Raw genomic sequence first — 19,469 nt, 5'->3', positions numbered from 1 at the left:
ATCTGTGGAGCCTGAAGTAGTCAGGGGAAGGACAAGTCCTATCTGAATAGAAAGGCTGAAACACTGAGAACAATAAAACCATGACAGAAGCAATATCTGCAGTTTGACTTTTTTTAAAAATTACTATTTTTTCAGACAGGCAAGTCTTGCAGTGTCCAGCATATCTTTCATGTGTTTGGAAGAAACATGGCACTGCTGATTTGAAAGCAATTGCTAAGCACTTTCAGAGACCTCTTCTGCATCCCTATAAAGAGTTCTATTTTTCCTATTCCCTTATTCAAAGGTAACACACACTGTTATTCTAGTCAGGTACAAAATAATACTGCTGGTTAAGTACATGAAACATTTACCCTTCTCGTGATCCATCAAGGCACCTTGATCTTGGTGACTGGAATCTTCAGCATTGGAGTTTAGGTAAGAATCACAGCCCCAAAATGCACAGCACTGATAAGCATAAGGTACAGAGAGTGACCTGAAATACAGGCAGGACAAGGAAGACCATTAAACTTTGTAACCAAAGTTAAGACTACCACCTATTAAAAATATTTTAGTAGCACACTTCAGTGCTAAACTCAAATCTTCCTTTTTCTCACAGTGGCTGATAAAAGCTGTTTCAAATTGGTATAAGCATTTCTAATGAACTCTTGCACTGAGATAAAGGACAGGTGATGTATACAAGTGAGAAGTACAAAGATGATGATATTTAGCTCTCTACTATTCTTTCTACTCCATATACAAACCAAATTCTGATCAGGGTTAGTTTGTGGCATCACTGTAAAAATTACAGTGAATCCTAATTAAGTAAGCTAATTAAAGAGTAACTGTTTTGTAAGAAAGTTAATTCCCAGATGACCAAAACCTTGTGTTACATCTTTCCTTCTCACTCTTCATTCTGTGATATCAAAAAAAGATTTCTAATTTTTGTGTGTTTGGCAGAAATGGTACATACTGTTATTCTGGCAGAGAAGAAGTACATCTTCACACAGAGTTCTAAAAAAACCACATAAACAACGAGGGAATAGCAGACCAGAATCTAATTTTTTTCACTCAGGACTACAATATCAACTATCCTGAATTATCTTCTTGAAAATATTTAGGAGGAACATCAGACTGCTTCTTCTAAATGTGCAGAAAGATCTTTGTGAGATGGAAAACAGTTCATCACTGTCTGATCCATCTCCCATAGAAATCAATTACAGGTTTCTATTTGAATGGTTATTTTTATTCTTATCATTTGCCTCCTAGAAAATATATATAAAGCATGGTGATTGTGTGATCAGACACGTGCCTGTCTGCTCCTGTTTTCCTCACTGTGAAACACAGATGTACTCAGTTCAGTAACAAATGGAAATCTACCCAAAGCACTACTCTCAAACCAGATGACATCTTGCCTGAAAAGTGGTGGAGGATATTAAAAAACCCCAGGAAAATTATCTGTAACTGGCTTGTACACCAGAGCAGTCAAATGCTCTGAGAATCTCTGCTGGTCAGAGTGACCCTGAGATGTTTTAGAAAGTCTCTTTTCCCAGCCTGGCGGTCGAAGAAGGAGTCAAAACGCTTCAGTTCTCGTTCTCAAGGTTGTTTATTGTTTCTTGCCTATAAAATTATTTCTCCTGTCCTGCCGAGGTCTGCTCAGCAAGTTGGACAGAGGCACTCTGCCCAGCTCAAAAGGCAGTGTTGTCTTTTTATACTAAAAATTACATGTACACTATTTGCAATAACTTCCCAATACCTATCACCTATGTTAGACAGTGAGCTTCTACCTTAAACCAATCTAAAAATGCCAAGATCACAGCAGAAGGTGGAGGCCAAGAAGAAGAAAGAAGGAGGACAGGGCACGCCCAAATTCCTCCATCTTGGGACCCTGACACCCATTCTAAAAACCCAAAAAAATCTATTTTTCACCCTGTGATAAATTCATTATCATTCTACTTAAACTCTTTTGACTTGCAATTCTTCATATAAAGGTTGGTAATTGTTTTTTCATGGGTCAAGATCAAAGGCACAGGTCTTGGGCTCCATGCCAAGGTCTCTGAGCCCCTTGACAAGGTCTCGAGCCCTCCAGGGCAGCCAGAGGAATTTCCTGGGTTCCCACAAGATGCCCTTTCTGCAGAGCAGCACTGAGGGCCCGCAGGACTCAGCACAGACCATTTGCCACGGGCGCTGCACACCCTGGCTCCGTTCAGCACAGCCTGCTGGGCACAGCACTGCTGGGCACTGCAAGCACCCTGGGCTGCTCTTCACCAACGTACCGCAGCTTGGCGAAGTTCTTGGCTGCCAAAGCTTCCTTCAGCTCAGAATTGCCTGTGAGTTTCAGCTGGTTCAGGCCACTCAATCCTTCAGCTGGAACTGAACTGAGCTCGTTGAAACTCAGGTCTCTGGAATGTGAGTATTAACACCGTGTTACAAAGTAAGTTTGAAGACCCTCTGGCCCACATTTCATTAAAGTAGGGAAGGGCTTTATCACACCAGGCTGTGGTCTGGAAATGCCTGTTAGTGCACAGGGCACTCTAAAGAAGTGTGCCCTGCATGTATTCGGCTAGCAGGAGCCTTCTTGATTCACAGGTATTAAACAAATGATGAACACATCATGTGGTGGTGTTTGCAGGTCCCCAGCATGAGGGAAGAGAGGAGAATCTTGACTCCATGTTTCAGAAGGCTGATTTATTATTTTATGACATTTATTATATTAAAAGAAAATTATATATTAAAACTATACTAAAGAAAGAAAGGATTTCATCAGAAGGCTAGCAAGCAAAGGAATGGAATGATAATAAAATCTTGTGACTGACCAGAGAGTCCGAGACAGCTGGACTGTGACTGGCCATTAATTAAAAACAACCACATGAGACCAATCAAAGATGCACCTGTTGCATTCCACAGCAGCAGATAATTATTGTTTACATTTCGTTTCTGAGGCCTCTCAGCTTCTCAGGAGAACAATCTTAATGAAAGCATTTTTCATAAAATATGTCTGACAGCATCACTTTTAAGCTAAAAAGATTTATTAGCTCAGCAGCAGAATGCTAGAGAGAGGAGGTGACTGCACAGAACAGCCTACTTACAGGTTAAGAAGAGCTCCAAGAGTGATGAAAGCTCCCTTGTGGATCTGATGGATCCGATTCCTACTGAGGTCCCTGCAATGAATGCCAAAGGAGATTATTTGGCAGTTTCACCAACTGTAACAGCCACTGTACTGAGAAAAAAGCTAAGGTGCCAAATACATCATGGCTATATCAGAAAAGCAGAACATATCCCCTCTCTTCCCATTCAGCCAGGTGCAATGGCAGCCAAATTCCTTGGTAATGCAGCTGTATCCTGCTCCACCTCATCTCCCATTCCTGCTCCCTCTCCCAAGGCAGAGGCTGCCTCTGGCATCACCTATTCCCAGCATGAAGGTGCCAGGATGACCACTTTGGTGACAACTGCATCTATAGCAGGGCATGTTGGCAGAGGTAGGGGAAGACAACAAAAAAACAAGCAGAGGAGCATCTGGTTTGCTGCATTTCAAATCCAGCTCCAGCTTCTGCTGGACCACCATGAGTAATAACATTCTTCTTAAAATACTTGTCTATTTCTGGATTGTTCTTGCTGCTAACTTAATACAGCTTGAGTTGTAAGGGGAGAAGATAATTGTTTACTTATATGCTTCTCCTGAGGAAAATAGATAGCATCTCTCCAACAAATACTACATAACGAACTAATACAGTTACAATGCAAAATATTGGACCACTGAAAAAAATCTCATTCTTTTAGACTTAATATTTATAAAAATATTTTCATAGGCTAGAAAAATATAATGGAGAATAGAAGGAACAGGGCTGAAACTGGCTGCTGGCCTTTTGCCATCAATCAAACTTGTAACACCAAATCCTGACATCAGTTTACATGGGAATCAAAACCAGGATCTTGTTTTACTCAGCATGCAGCGACATCTGCACTCACAGGACACGAAGGGAGGATAGTCCTTGAAAGGTGTCCTCTGCAATTTCATGGATTTGATTATGCTGTAAGGAACTGCAAAGGGAAGAAGCAGAAACAGAACTTTATTAGCTGACTTCAAAGGGTAGCTTGGTGTCTGCTAATGGATGGCTTTAGCCTTTACCCATTCCCCCTCCCAGACAGACTGTCAAATGTTTTGCATCAGCTATGTTCATACAACCATGGAGCACTTTTTCCTGGCATCTCTGCCCAATCCCAATTCACAGCTCATTTAATTTAGAAGAAACTATTAAGTGTGGCCTGAATTACTTACAAGCTAAAAGTAACACTTTGTGAACCCTAAAGAGTCATACTGAAATTTAAAACAACTCTCCATTCTGCATGGAGTCTTTGGGCATATTCTAACCATTCCATTTATGTGCATAGCAATACTACTATGAAATGCAGGATTAAGCTGTGTCTTTCATTACTTTTGTGTCACAGGAATAATTAAGCATTAGATAATTAAGAAAGGCAGAGAATTCTCATGAGATCTATCTTTTAATGTCCTTAATTTTTAAAAATTTGGATCAAACATGAAGCAAAAACATCTCTAGAGATGTGGTCTCAGAATACTAAAGAGTTTAGAAAAATAAACAACACTTATTTCTACTTACATTTCTTCCAAGGTGTGACAGCCCTTAAAACTTGGGAGGTCCTTGATATTGTTATAAGACAAGTCCCTTCAAAACAGAAAATGGGAGAAGAGTGCTTAGTTCAACTCCTTTCTATTTGAAATATCTCATCACTTGTAACTATTAAACAGATTGACAGAAAAATCATCCTGTTAGTACCATTCTGCTAAGAAACCAAGGGTAGTTTAGAGAAAAATCACAGAGGATATCACAAGTATGAACTCTACATCTCACTACACACATATCCTAAAAACATTCAGGATACGTTCCCTGAATTCTGAGAGTTATAATCTAAAAAATTTATTCATAACCTGCTTTTTTAGAATAAACTAAGTAAATTGCATGTAAAGCATACAAATTCGGTGCCAATTTTGTTTAGTGTGCTTAAGCAAAGCTAGGAAAGTTCAGAATATTCTGTGAAAGAATGAAGAAAAAAAAGACTAGAAACAAGCAAACAACCTTAAAATTTCTATTTGCAAGGTAAATGGCTGGTAGAAAATAAATCCCACCTCATCATTTTTTCTCTCCTGTTTTTCTTCTATCAAACAGAATGTATTTTTTCTCCTCCATTTTTCAGGATTTGTTTTTGTTTCACATTTTCCTGTGTGCATCCTTTGCAAACATGGTTTGTTCCCATCCCCTAATGGTTTCCGTTACCAGTTTGGGGTTTTTTGCATTAATTTTAACACATCCTCACTGGTTTTTATGTCTTTTTGCTTTTTTTTTTTGCATTTGCATTGCCATGTTCTTCCTAACTCTTATCTCCATTTCAATGCAAAAGCTTTTGCATTGCCATGTTCTTCCTAACTCTTATCTCCATTTCTTTGGTTCCTGATGCTCTCTCCTCTGCTCCTGAACACCAGAAGTTGAAGCTCTGTAACTAAACTCTTCTTTAACATCTGAATGCAGTTGAGTACATTTCTGTTAACAATGAGTGGTGGCACAATAAATTTGAAGATTGGTCTCTGCAGCACCACCTTACATATCTCTCTAACACATGAAAGAAATGCAACATACCCCTAATAAAGGGGACTCTGCTTAAGGAATGTAAGGCATTACATCAAAACAAAAAACAATCAAGAAACCACATTTCCAACTTTGGAAGAACTACTAGGATGAAAAGTTGAAAGCAACACTTTTATTTTAAATTAGATTTAAGTTTCTTTCAAAACATTCTGATGCATGAAGCGAGGCACAATATTATACTTACAAAGTTCGAAGCACCTTTTGCTCTTGGCATAAATTAACAGGAATACTGTTTATCTTGGTTCCTGTAAGGGTTCTGGGGGGGGAAAACCAACAAACCCACACATATAAATGCTTGTTTTATTTATGACAGATGGCATAGCAAGGATATATAAGAACAGAATGCTATTGGGATGCTAGATTCACCCACCAAATTTTGTTTGGTTGGTTTGGGATATTTTTGCTTTTGTTTTGTGGGAGGTTTTTTGTTGTTGGTGGTGGTTTTCGGTTTTTTGGTTTTGGGTTTGGTTTTGTTTTTTTTTTGTTATGGGGTTTGGTGTTTTTTGGTTTTTTTTTTTTGTTATAGTGGGGTGGGGTTTTTTTTGGTTTTTTTTTGAAGAGGACAATTTTTCTGTTTTTCATTTCTGGGAGAGGGGGTTAGTATCAATAGCCTTTTTCATAGGCTTTTCCAAGCTTCCCCTACTAAAAAAGAACCCACAAGAACCCACTAAGTGTCACCCAGGTATCACAGTGAGGAAAACTGTACTGGTACATTTATTGACAGGAAGAGAACATACATGCAGTTTCTCTCCAGATCCACTAATCAGATTTCAATTACTTCCCAAGAGGTAAACCCATGAATTTATTTCTGCAGAAGGCACTTACAAGCTCTCCAGATTTACAGTTCCTGTCAAATTAGGAAACCACTGCACCATGCTGGCACCCCGAATGACCCTGGAAAAAATCCCCATGAAAATGAGGTGTGAAGTACTATGAAATTGAATTGTGACATTCAGTCTTATTATCAGGTAGATATTTACACCAAGGAGACATTCTAACATACTTACTGCTTTTAAATTTTATACTTGAATAATGTGTGAAAGGCTGTCTTTTCACTGCTTCTTCTGCTACTCATTTGCTTAATAAATTACTCCTCCACGAATAAAGAATTGCAGTTCATCAAGCTGCAAAGAGTGCTATCAATACACATGAAAAGTGCAGCTTGCAGTTCCAAGTCTCACTCCATTTTGCTTATTCATCAGTCCCAGAAGTGGTATCTTTTAAGAGCATACATGCACTAACCTGCAAAACATTCTCACCATGTACATCCCTGCTCAAAAAACATACTGCAGATTGTTTAACTAAGAATCTGAGCATTTGGCCTTGGGTTATGTATTTTATGAAAGGTAATTTAATAAACAAGTTGTGGAGCATATTTAATAGAGCTTCTTAAGAAACTAGATATTCCCAACAATAAGAATATTTATTAGAGCTTACTGAAAAAAACCCCTCTTATGTAAGAGGGAGCCAGAAAATTTGAGTCCTTAGCCACAACATTTCATATCTATTTATTGTACAGTATTGTCAAAAAGGTACTTACAGGGAATGCAGATCTGACAGATTCTGAAATGCTGAGTTCCCCACAAAAGACAAAGGATTATCATACAAATGTCTGGGAAATGAAAAACACATTTCAGTGTTTGTTCTTACAGTCACTGTCTGCAAAAGGCTAAAAATAGACAGGTGAAAACTACTTACATCGTTCTCAGAAGGGGGTTTCCTGCAAATGCACCATCAGGAATTATGGAAATGTAGTTACTGTGAAATCCCCTAAAGATAATAGCAAAGAAAAACACTTAAACATTAGCATTTAAAAGTATACTGCCAGCAGATTCAACCAGTAGTCATTTTCATCATACCTACTCAATTCCCAATCCTGCCTTAACAAGGATTGCAACAGGACTAAGTCCATCTGCAGGAATAATTTTAATGATTTCTGTCTACTGCACAGCAGCTAAGCTGAAAATATTTCATTAGAAAGGAATTATTTTGACCCAACATGATGCTGTACTTTCACTTTTCCCACTCATCTCTTAAGGAGGGCACAAGGAAAACGTGCACCCTTGAGCACCAAACCTGGAGGCCAAAACCCTCTCCTGATCCAGACCTATGCTAATGCTTCTCCTGCTTATGTAACTCCAAAATCATTTTCAACAATGCCCTCTGCAGATGATGATTATATTTTCTTTTAATTATAACCTCACTTAGCATAACTTAACCTAATTTAGGCTCCTGCACAATGAGTCAAGCATTCTTAAATCCAGGATTTTTTTTCCCTTTTTATTTATGAAAAGGAGAAAGAAAACCAGTAAAAAGGGAGAGTAAGTAATACTCACAACTCCTTTAGACTTGGAAGTGCTTTTATGGCTTCAGGGAACTCTACCATGTTATTATAATTTAAATCCCTAGAAGAAATAAAGCAAGAACATTATAAAATTTTTAACAGTAGCCATGAATTGTCAAAGTAATTTTTGTTTAAGACAGTCCAACAAAAGAAAAAAGTTCTCAGAACACCTTTAACTAGACCATAGAATAATTTCAATTTAGATTTAATCTTCTGATGTTTTACATACTTTGTAACCAGCTAATAACTCAGGTAAGATATTTAATATTACCCAGAGGACTATTCCTATTAAGTCATATAATATTTCCTTACAGAAAAGCTCCGTATTTTTCAATACCTCATAGATTTTTCTTCAGCAGAATTTACACAGAAATGAACTATGATTTCAAAGATTTTTTTTTAAGCAGATACAAATTACTACTCTTTACTATCATCTGACTAAGAATACCTTTTGTTAAGGCTTTATAAAACAAACAGTAAATAAACCATTATGTAAAAGCAGATCTTGCAGCAAAACCAATTATAAATACTGACTATCAGCACAGAAAAACCTCATGACAGATTGGTGATGAGGATCTATTGAATTCTCAGTTAAGCTGTCACTGTTCCAGCAGTAATGTCAGGACCTCTGCAAAAGGGATTCCTTATAATGGAATAAATATGTATATTTATTCCATTATATAAATATTTATTCCTTATAATGGAATAAATAATGGCAAAGCCATTTTCAGAGTGCTGTGTCAGCTGTATCTATTTACCCAGCACGTCATTGCTCAGTTGAGGGTGAGAGAGATGAAGTAAGCAGCATCTCTGGACTCCTCCCAGATCCTCATGTTAACAGAGCTTGTCACTGGCTTGCCCTTGCCCTCCCTCATTAGTTTCACTAATTTGGCATTCCCCAAAGCATATCAAAAGGCACTGCTGAGGGAGATACCACTTATCAGACATCCTCTGAGTGAGCTGCAGGGAAATGAGAAATGTGACCCAAGCAGCTGAAAGCCAGTCCTTGCCACTGAGGCACTCGGGAGGTTCAGGACGAGGAGCAGTGGAGCAGCAGCCCTCTGAGACTCCCTCAGAAAGCTCCTGTTGTCACACAACAGCTTTGGCCACGTATCCTAGAGATGTTTAACCCTACAGGAAACCTGAGAAACAAGTATGTGTCCCTTATCACTCATGGGGCCACTCAAACACCTGTGATCTGTCCACCTGGCTCAGCAGAGTGCTGTGCAAAGGTACAGCAGCTAGAGCAGGGCTGGGAACACTGCAGCCACATCAGCCAGCATGACACCTCACCCAGGCTGGTATTTACCTGCTTCTCAATGTAGTTAATTCCTTTTTGGTGGGGCAACGCACTGATACCAGCCTTCAGCTCCAAAACTGGGCTGGACACAACTGTCAGTGCACACACGCCTGATTTGCAAAACTTTCATCACACCAGCATGGCAACCTTGATTAAGCTGAGACTGAGACAGACACTAGCCACAAGTTAGTTTAGGAAACATACTTACAAGGTTTCAAGGTTGTCTAATCCATCAAAACAGTGTTTTCCTATAGTTTTTATTTTATTATTATGAAGATGTCTGAAAAACAAAACCAAAACACAAGTGAATGACTTCATATAGGTTAACAAATTAGCAGATATTTCTGTGAAATCAAGAGGTTAAACAGTTTAGGAAAAAAACATTGCATGGGATGGATTACACTGAAAAATACCTTTCACTTCCAGACAGAATATTTCATCCTCATATGGAAAAAGAATAGATTGCTTGCAGTCAGGACAACCTATTTTAAATCTTTAATCACTATCCAGAAATGTGATAAAAAAGAGCAAACACAGAAATCAAATATATTTTTCTTATTATTCCACAGAGATTTTTAATATTACAAAGAGACAGGTTTCAGCTAAAATAATTTTTTCTTCTTTTCGTATCTCTGAAAGCTGTGACAACCATTGTTTTGAAGTATTCATGATGTAATGAGATGTCAGAAATCAAATCTCATTACCCACAACCAATGTGGCTTTTTGTTTAAGAGAAAGTCTTTAGCAAACCTTAAGCAGGTTTTCTACCATACATGGTATCACCTCAGGTTGGCAGTGGCCAACTGAGCTAAAACACAGCAAAATATCCATTTTTAGTGCCACCCTGGATGACTACAACTGTCACTGCAGAGAAAAGCCAAGTGCCCTGTGAAACACAAACACTCACAGAACAACCAGGCTGGAAAGGTTGGTGAATGCATAGTCAGGAATGTGAGTTATCCTGTTGAGAGCCAGAGTCAAGGCTTGCAGGGAGGGGAGATTGCTGAGTGGAGAGATGGGAACCTCTGTCAAGCTGTTGTCATCCAGCCAGAGGTGCCTCAGCTGCAGCAGCCCCTCAAAGCTGTCCTCTGGGATGGCAGTGATGTGGTTGGCATCTAAACGCCTGCAGGGGAACAAAGAATTCATCAGCAAACTCAAACTGCACAGCAGCAAAGCCCAGCTGAAGTCCTACTATTCATCAACATCTCTGTTCAAGCTTATGTGTGAATTATTTTAAATAATTCAATACTTCCAAGCTTGAAGTGTTATTAAAAGATCCATGAAAACCTTTTCAAAAGCAAATGAAGAGCCTATAAAATAAAGTTTCATAATAAACTTTTCAGACATTTTTAATAAAACATTTGAACAAATTGATATGCTTATAATGCTAACCAAAATGAATTAATAACTCTATAAGGCATCTCCCACAAAACCCCTAGCTTTAAACACAGCAAAAATTCTTTAAAACAGTAGCTTGACAGCACGGCTAAGACTGCAGAGGCATTGACTCATTTGAATGGATTATCCCTACGTCACCCTTATTGACAGCATCGTGTACTGTTGTATGCTTTGGTTTGTGGCACTGCTGTACAGTAACAAAGCACCTACTTTAGAGAACAAGATTATTAAAAGCTGTTTGTGAAGAAAGTCAAGTTATGAATTATCCCACAAATTAAAACATCTCAACTACAACTGATTGCTGCACTGCCCCTGATCTTTTCTAACATTCTCCAGAACAAAAGGCAAAATAGCACATCAGCACTATTACCTACTGTGCACCACTGCATTTGCCATCATATTTTTCCCCTAAATGAATCCAAATCGAAAAATTAGCTATAGTAACTGTCCTGGTTCCAGCCATGACAGGGTTAATCTTTGCAGTAACTAAGGGTGGACAAGGGGACATATCTAGGACCCAGAGGTTATACAATATGCTGGGAAGAAGCAAAACATTCCTAGTCCATGGACCTCAGCGGGTCTGAGAAGGCACAGAGCAGAGAGCACTGAGCAGTATTTGATGGCCCTTCTCCAGGTCACCACACAGCTGCACCAGGGTGACTTCCCTGCAAATACAAGGAAAGAGGATGGAGAACAGAGGGCACAGTTTCAAGCTACATCAGGGAAGGGATAGGTTGGATATTAGGAAGAAATCTTTCACCCAAAGAATAATAAAGTACTGGAATGCTCTTGCCAGGGAGGTGGTAGAATCACCATCTCTGGATGTGTTTAAAAAAAGACTGGCCATGGCACTTGGTGCTATAGTCTGGTTGAGGTGTTAGGGCATGGGTTGGACTCCATGATCTTAGAGGTCTCCTCCAACCTCATTATTCTGTGATTCTGTGACAGCACCTTGCACACTGGTGTGAAACAACTGCTGCACCAGCCATGGTGCAGAGACACAGAACACACACCCTCCTCCAGTAACAGGGATGCTCATTAAGATACAAATCAGCACAGCTCTGGAATTCCTTAGCACTCTCCAGTTTCTAAAGCCATGAACAGATATGATTTTGAAAGTCTAGCTGGGTTAGTTTCAGAAGTAATTTCCCCCAGCCCTTCATCCTGTCCTTCTCTGGGCAGGCAGTGTGGACCAAGTGACTTCACTGCATTTGTCCCCAGGCACAGTCACAACAGATCTGATCCCAGTATTTAAAGGACATGCAGAATTCAAAGGGAAAACACAACCCTGACTAAGAGTTAAGGAAGAAGACAAGGCTGATCACAAATTTAGCACACTTCATCTTTTTCCTTAAAACAGAGGTTTGTTGTCATGATGCATGCAGTTTGTGTGTTTCAAATTATTATGAAAAAAACCCATCAGCTGAATTTCCATGCAATAAAAAGTCCAAAAATGCACCAAATTAAGCAACAAATATGTATTACAAGTGAGAATTTACAAAATTATCTGCAATGAAAGTTCTCTCCTAAGATGAGTGAGGTGTCATTAGCTCTAAAGCCATACATCAAAGAGTGAATTCCTATGGTTCATACACTGGCATCCCCTCATCATTTGCCCATGGTCTGAGAGTTGTGTATGATGTTCTACTTGAATGCTCTTAGGCTGAATGGAGACCAGAACATCTCACAGAAACTCAAGTCTGATGACAATAAAGGAGGAAAACAAAGAGGCTGGGGGAGAGGAAAAAAGCCTGAGGCTCTGTTTCAGAAAAAAAAGCAACTAGAAATTACCTGTCTTTCTTCTCTCCTAAATTTACACAGCTCCCCGAAGATCAAAGAATTATTTCCCAATGGAATAAACATATCAGAGTTCTTCTAATTTCTCCCCTCCCTTTTTTTTCTGAGGTTTTTTTGGGGTTTTTCTTGGATTTTGTGTTTTGGTGGTTTGGGGGGTTTTTTGTGTTGTTTTTTTTTTTTTTTTTTTTTTGTTGTTTGTTTGTTTTTTTGTTGAAGGAGGGGGTCAGTTTGGGGTGTTTTTTAAGAGAAGAAGCATACTCAAGAGACAGGCCTCAATCATTGTCCCTACTCATCTAGTCCATCTGTACTTCCACTGGCACCTTGCTAAATCCCATTTATTCTAGGAGACTTTGGAAAACAAAAGCACACAAGAAAGCCTGCTGTCCTGCCCCTCCTCTCCCAGCCTTAAAGGAGGAAGGGAACAGAGGAATGATGGACACACACAGTGAGGAGCTGAGCTCAGCCAGGAAGAACAGAGACAGTCATGGAGATGATGTCTCACCCTGAGTTTTCAGCTGGCTTTGCCAAGCCCTCTGTCCCCCAGAACAGGAAGGAGGACTGAGTACCCAAGTACCCCACTTCAAACTGATGACTCCCCACAGCCATCCCAGCTGTTATGGTTATTTTCTACAGCCCACAGCAGCAGAGGTGAGGGGAGAAAGAACACCACCACCCACCAGTGACATTACCAGGGAGGTGTGGAAAGTGAAAGAGGTATTTTTAAGTTATTTGGCCTCATCCATAATTTTTTGTGTTCCTTCATTTCTCCTAAGAGTCTAATATGCCATGGCTTTCCTTTCTCTTCCAAACAGTCAAAGCTTATCCACATGATACTGAATGAACACAGCAAAAACACTCCTATTTTGTGTGAAATGCACATAAAGCACTTAGTGAAACAACTGAAAAGCAAACCTAAAATATTTGACAACCTTCACAAAACATTAACAATTAAGGACCACAACTTTTCTTTAAGGGGCATATTCCCTAGCTCCAATAATTAACAAAGAACAAGCAATATTCTTTGCTTGGACTGGACTTTGTACAAAGACTGTCTTTTTCCATTATATTGTTAAAGATACAAGTATATTCTTCAAATTAGACCTTAATCTTTCTGAAGCTACTTCAATTCCAGCTTTCTTATAGACACTGGCTTGTGAGAGACCTTTACATTACAGTCTATAAATTAAGAGTTCAGTTGTGGAGCTGTCATCTTCACTTTCATTCCTCTCATGTTCCCTCCTCACACAAGCCCCAACTCCAGAAGAAGAAAAGCGCAGAAGGATGATAGAAACCTAAACATTCAGCAGCTCTTCCATCAGTATTTGATATATTGTTAAAAGAGGACAAAGCAGGCTCTTCAAACAACTGACTCTGCTTTAAGGAAACCAGAATTAGTAAGAATGCCTACCCCAATTCAAACGAATAGGAGTTCCAAATGTAACACACACATATAAGTGAAATTTTACACACAAACGTACACACACTGCTTAGGGCAACTGCCCTACAGCCTGCATCCCCCATAGGTAACACCTGGGAGGCCTCCAGGACCAGCCTCACCAGCTCTCATCCCTGACCACAGGCTCTTTCAGGCTTCTGCGACTAGGAAGCTTTAACAGCCTTGTACTAATAGCCTAATTAACAGCCTTGTACAGCAGGAGTTCACTACTGCTGATGTTAATAAAAGGCAAATCACTCCCAGCTCTTGTGTTAAACCTCTTCTGCTCAATAGCAATCACTAAAGAACACTGCTCTTTATGGAGCTCCTTCAAAAACCACAAAGAAATCACTCCAATAGCAGTGGAGGAGGTTTTCAGTCGGGAAGCGGAGTGCCGATAAGGCTGGTACCTGGAAATCCTGCTGCAGGGGGAGGCAGTGACCCATGTTAGCAGAGGCACTTCAGAACACCCAGTTTGCTCACTGCAGCAAGCAGTGGCTCTCTGGGCCACTGGGTGTTGAGAACATCAACACAAGGATTTGCTTGATTCAAAGACAAATTGACAGCAGCCCTCAGAAACTAGTGATACATGCTGAAGCTGTTTCCATCACTGGTACTGATGGGCCAGCACATCTGTTTCTCCACATCTGTTCACATGGTACCAGTCAAAGGCCACAGTTTGCTGTAAAGTCCCCACAGAGGATTCAGCTAATTTTGCCTCCATGCCACTTAATTTTACCATCGCATTTAAATTTCTGATCATTCAATTTCTAAATAATTCCCTGATTTGATTTAAACTTAGCAATTCGTTAAGCAAGCCCAGACAGTTAAAAAAAAAAAAAAAACAACTAGAATAATGCCAGAAATTCCTGAAGTTCACAAAAAAACGCACCCCACTTTCAAGAAAACCAGAACACCTTCTAAAGATAAAGATGGCATGGAAAAATAAGTGAAGTGTACAAAGCAGTATATTTAAAGATTTTTCAGCACAATCAGATAATGCTCAGAAGAGATCTTATACATTCTTAACTCTAAATATTCAAGGAACAAAAACATACACAGTGTATTTAAGTCTGTATTGGTTTTGCAGGTTAAAGAGAAAATGTGTCCATTTCTTCCATTCCCGTTCTGATTAATCCCATATTTTAACACAGACTAAATCTGAGGGCCAGTGCCCTTTAACCCCTCAGGAACAGCAAAGCAGGGAACTAGAAAACCTCTGAAGACAAAGCATTAAAAGGTGCTTAGCTGAAAAGACAGCTGCCATAGTAAGGGGTGCATGCTACATATAACACAGTTTAAAGCTTCTAAACTTCATCTAGTCCTTGCTGCTGATGTGCACCTTCCACAGCCTCGCTACTGTCCCTACAGACATGTCCTGTCCTTCCAAACTATAATCCAGAATCACAGAATTATCAACTGGAGCCCTAAAGCACTCTTTAAGAAGAAGATAGCAGAATTAGAACAGAACGATGTATTTTTTGATATAAGATTATATTTGCATGTTCTCTCCAAGTTCAGGGATCTTCCCTTCTGACACATTTTGTGTTTATGGCTTATGTTACTGAAATTGTCAACAACATGAACTATGGCTAAAAATCAGACAGTTTCATTACCAGCAGAATGTTTCTAAACTGACTTTTTAAATAAAGACAGATATTAACTTGATCTGTATAAGGAACCCTTCCTAAAATACAAAAAAGCTAGAAATTCAAGCCTGCAGCTGATACGTGCTATAACATATATTTTAAATATGTCTGAATTTATTTATAATGTTTTAAATTTATATTAATTTAAAGTCAGAGATACTGAAAATTACTTTGTAATCAGAAATATTTCAGTCAACTTTCTATTTTTAAATATGACTGAAATATGCCTCCATTCTCTGTCCTCATGCTTTAGCCATACATTTTACCTGGCAAAACATGATTCTGCTGTCATTTCTTTCAGTTCTACTTTAGGAGTCCAGTGTTTCCCACGTGGGCTGAGATGATTCCCACTCCCAGAAAACATTATCCCATGCCAGTTCAGCACATCCATGCCTCCTGCCTTATCCTGCCTCAAGGCTGCTCCAGTCTCCTAAGACAGGGAAGCAGACTGAAGAACTGGTTATGGTCCTGCTGAACAGATCAGGCTGTTGAGGGAGTCAGCAGCGCCAGCAGGGAGTGCAGAAATGCCTGCTGACCACAGGCATGGAGACACTCACCGTGCAGCTCAGGTGAGCACCCACCCAGCAGGAGGGGCAGGAGCTATCACAGCCCAGTATCGCTCTGGCAGGATCCCAAATCCCACAGTTTGCCAATCTGGCAGAACTGCTAAGCTGCAATGCTGTGAACTGCTCCAGTATTCCCTGCATGTGGACAAGCGTGCACATGTGCTGGGACTACAATTACAGTAAATCATACCTAATACATCAGCAAATATTGACAGGCTTGCAGAAGACTCCTGGGTTTGATGGCAAATGCATGGTGGCAATTAGGTTTGTGGGTTTTTTATACAAGTGGAATAAAGCTTTCCTTTGTAAAGCATCTGAAAGTCTTTGTTTAAATAGTGTCATTCCAATATTTGTTACACACTGGGGACAGCACAGAATATTCCTACTAGCCCTATGTAGCTGGGTTTCTGGGGTCAGTCAGAGCAGCCCTAAAGATTGCTGCAGCTCACATTCCCATTTTACAAATCCCCAGATTCTGGGTCAAAGTTCAGAATAAATACAAAATAAATCATCACAGTCAAATATGCCAAGGCACTTAGAGAAGAGACTTTCCTCAATGGCTTCCTGGTGGTTCCCAGGAAGCAGCTCCAAAACTGTGCTGCTGCACCTCCTGCTCTCTGTGTGACCCTGGGAGTGCCCACAAACCTCCCCAACACCACGTCCAGACCTAAAACACAAAGTACTGCATGGCCTCACAGTAACAACAACATGCTGTTGATGCTTTGCAGCAACCAAAATGCACCAAGACTGTTGTTTACGTTTGTGAAGCTCTTTGTCAGGTTGTTGTGCTACTGAGAGAGGCACAAGCTGGACAAACAGTGGCTTCTCCCTCGAGCTGTCCTACAGCCACACCTATCACAGCACCCTGCAGTGTGAGCACACATCCTGCCAGATAAACTTTTCTGGGGTGCTACATAGCAAGCTGCCACTCAGTACAGCTCCTTAGTTTTGCTAAATTTCACCTTTGTATAAAGAATCCTACTCAGTACTTCTTAATTTTGCTAAATTTCACCTCCATATAAAGAGCCCTATTCTAACTCTCTTTTGGAGGCCAGAGCTGGGAAAAAATATTCAATGCAAACAGAAAATAAAGAGTTGCCATTCAGTATTCTGAACCAGGCTGGCTACTCACCAGCTGTAATATAAACACTACAGACCATGAAGCCCCTATAACCATCTTCTTTATTTCCACCCAGGTATGTTTACTGAGTCTGTTAATACCACATTGTGGCAACTGCCTTCCTATGAAGCTAAAAAATGGAGCACATGAAGACAGAAAACACTTGTAAAGTTGTTTAAAATGAAATTATTATCAATATACTTTTAAGTTTTGAGGAAGTAATTTGTGCCTTCACCAAGGAAAAAAATACCCCTGAACCATACTTCAGAGCAAAGTGGGAAACTGCCAAAAGAGGGGCAGTTCAGTGATGTTTAAACTTGCAGGTTTGGGATGCAGATCATATAGAAGAGTAGAAGCAGGTTTTTCTAACATATTCTGCAATGAATTATTTGTTTTAAAAGAAGCTTGCAGCAACTTGGGAGTTTTGAATTAACAAAAATTCTTTAGGGAGGGGAATAAATCACTTTTTTCCTTTTTCTTTTTTCAATAAAGCAGGATGCCAACACTTACATTTCCATGTTCAGACACAAAATTCAGAGGATCACTCTTATATTCCTTTGCCAGAAGGTGCTATCTGCATTACTAGGGGATATGCATAATCAGTGTAATTATGCATGAATAATGCTAACAAAGTTTTCCTGAAATTGATTAAAAATCACAGAAATGCATTCTGGTGAAGTAAACAAATTGCATAAAAAAAAAAAAACTTTTGATCTCTCACTACACTTGTCTCAAAACCCAATTTATTCTCAAATTCCTGCCCATTTCTAACAAATTACAAACAAAAGGCTGAGTCACATCAGTAGATGGAAAAAAAAAGAGCAAGATAAAATCCCCCTGAGCTTCAGATGAGCTTGGTTGGTTAGAGCATGGTGCTGATAGCACCAAGGTCATGGCTCCAACCCCTGTGTAACTCATTTATTCCTTAATTCAATTCCCTGAGAGCTGGATGCAGTGATCCTTCCAGCTCACAACTGTCTGAGACTCTGACACCAGTGACTTCCAGGCTGGACTTGCCCACCTTATTTCCAACTAGTTATCTGGAAATCTCAATTTGCTTTTCCTCAGAAAAAGAAGTAACAAGCAGCTTGTTACTACTTACTAACCTCATTTCCTCCTTTTTCACCATCCTAAAAATGATATATTTTATAATTTGCTCTTGAACAATGAAGCTCCTAGAAAGGGAAATCTCTCCACATTTTAAACTGTTACTCTTGTATCTTAATTGTAAGGATGTTTGGTCAAGTGATTATAATGATTACATTATGCAAGCCTACATAATCATCATTTTTTTTCAAAACGAAAACGTTTGCCTTTTTAAAAATAACTCTAACACAGTCATCTTGTCAAAAATATTAAAAAACATATGATTTTAAAAAGTATATAATGACTTAATTTGTATATTCATTCTTTTTTCTCTTACATTTTGTTCCTTCCCTTTTGCACATAAAAATATCATCTCCAGCAACTGGAGATTTAAAATTTTAAACTTTAATTAGAGAACAAACATTACTGTATATGTGTATAGAAAAAAAAATGTTTGCTGAAAATGAAATGGATGATAGACAAACATTTTTACTAAAGCAGTTTCTCTTTTTGGCATCAAAGAAATGCTGGAAGCCAAGAAGTTGTTTTTGTTTTGTTTAAAATTATTATTAAAGGTTTATTCTCATCATGCAATTTGAAGGGCTTTTATTACAATGCATAGTGTTTGCACCAAGATCAAGGTTTTTCTCTTCCATGCACACACTAAAACAAGAGTCAAATGTGGACACTGAATTCCCTCCTTACTGGAATATCCAAGCAGCTGCAACAAGCAGGGCTAAGATCCAAGACTAGGGAATGCAAAAATGCACCTTTGCTGAAGTTGTGCAATAGTTTGCATATCTATTTTGAAAAACTAAATTTTTTTTTTTTCAGAAATGCATAATCTGAAAGAAACAGGGTCTTGGGCCAGAAACCTGAACTTTGGCACAGAGAGAATAGATAATTTACACTCCCTCTCCCCCTCCCTCTCTCTCTGGAGGTAAGTGGGAAGAAGGAAATATTTTGCAGCCCCTCCCACCTCCTCCTCCTCCTCACAGTGATAGGTATCTACCACCTAGAGAGCTCTAACTAACTATTAAGGTCTGATTAAGATGCTTTATAAAACATAATAAGCCATGAGATAGGATAAGCACGTATGAAATACCTCATGTGCAACTGGCAATCAGGGCTG

At 39.3% G+C, this 19,469-nt stretch overlaps 1 protein-coding gene across 2 annotated transcripts in view; it reads right to left on the bottom strand.

Annotated features, from left to right (window-relative positions):
- LGR4 (leucine rich repeat containing G protein-coupled receptor 4) overlaps positions 1-19,469 on the bottom strand; it is a 75,608-nt gene that overhangs the window by 6,195 nt on the left and 49,944 nt on the right. For both annotated transcript variants that reach the window (XM_058806268.1, XM_058806269.1), the window contains exons 5-16: positions 10,194-10,409; positions 9,495-9,566; positions 7,979-8,047; positions 7,341-7,412; positions 7,183-7,254; positions 6,468-6,536; positions 5,827-5,898; positions 4,599-4,664; positions 3,946-4,017; positions 3,066-3,137; positions 2,253-2,378; positions 351-472 (exon numbers count right to left, since the gene is read on the bottom strand). In XM_058806268.1, coding sequence (XP_058662251.1) covers positions 351-472; positions 2,253-2,378; positions 3,066-3,137; positions 3,946-4,017; positions 4,599-4,664; positions 5,827-5,898; positions 6,468-6,536; positions 7,183-7,254; positions 7,341-7,412; positions 7,979-8,047; positions 9,495-9,566; positions 10,194-10,409 — 1,100 coding nt within the window. The remainder of the gene's footprint in view (positions 1-350; positions 473-2,252; positions 2,379-3,065; positions 3,138-3,945; positions 4,018-4,598; positions 4,665-5,826; positions 5,899-6,467; positions 6,537-7,182; positions 7,255-7,340; positions 7,413-7,978; positions 8,048-9,494; positions 9,567-10,193; positions 10,410-19,469) is intronic.

Source organism: Ammospiza caudacuta, chromosome 6 (assembly GCF_027887145.1).
Source record: "Ammospiza caudacuta isolate bAmmCau1 chromosome 6, bAmmCau1.pri, whole genome shotgun sequence".
Lineage (NCBI taxonomy): Eukaryota > Metazoa > Chordata > Aves > Passeriformes > Passerellidae > Ammospiza > Ammospiza caudacuta.
This window is presented reverse-complemented; position numbering and strand designations above follow the sequence as displayed.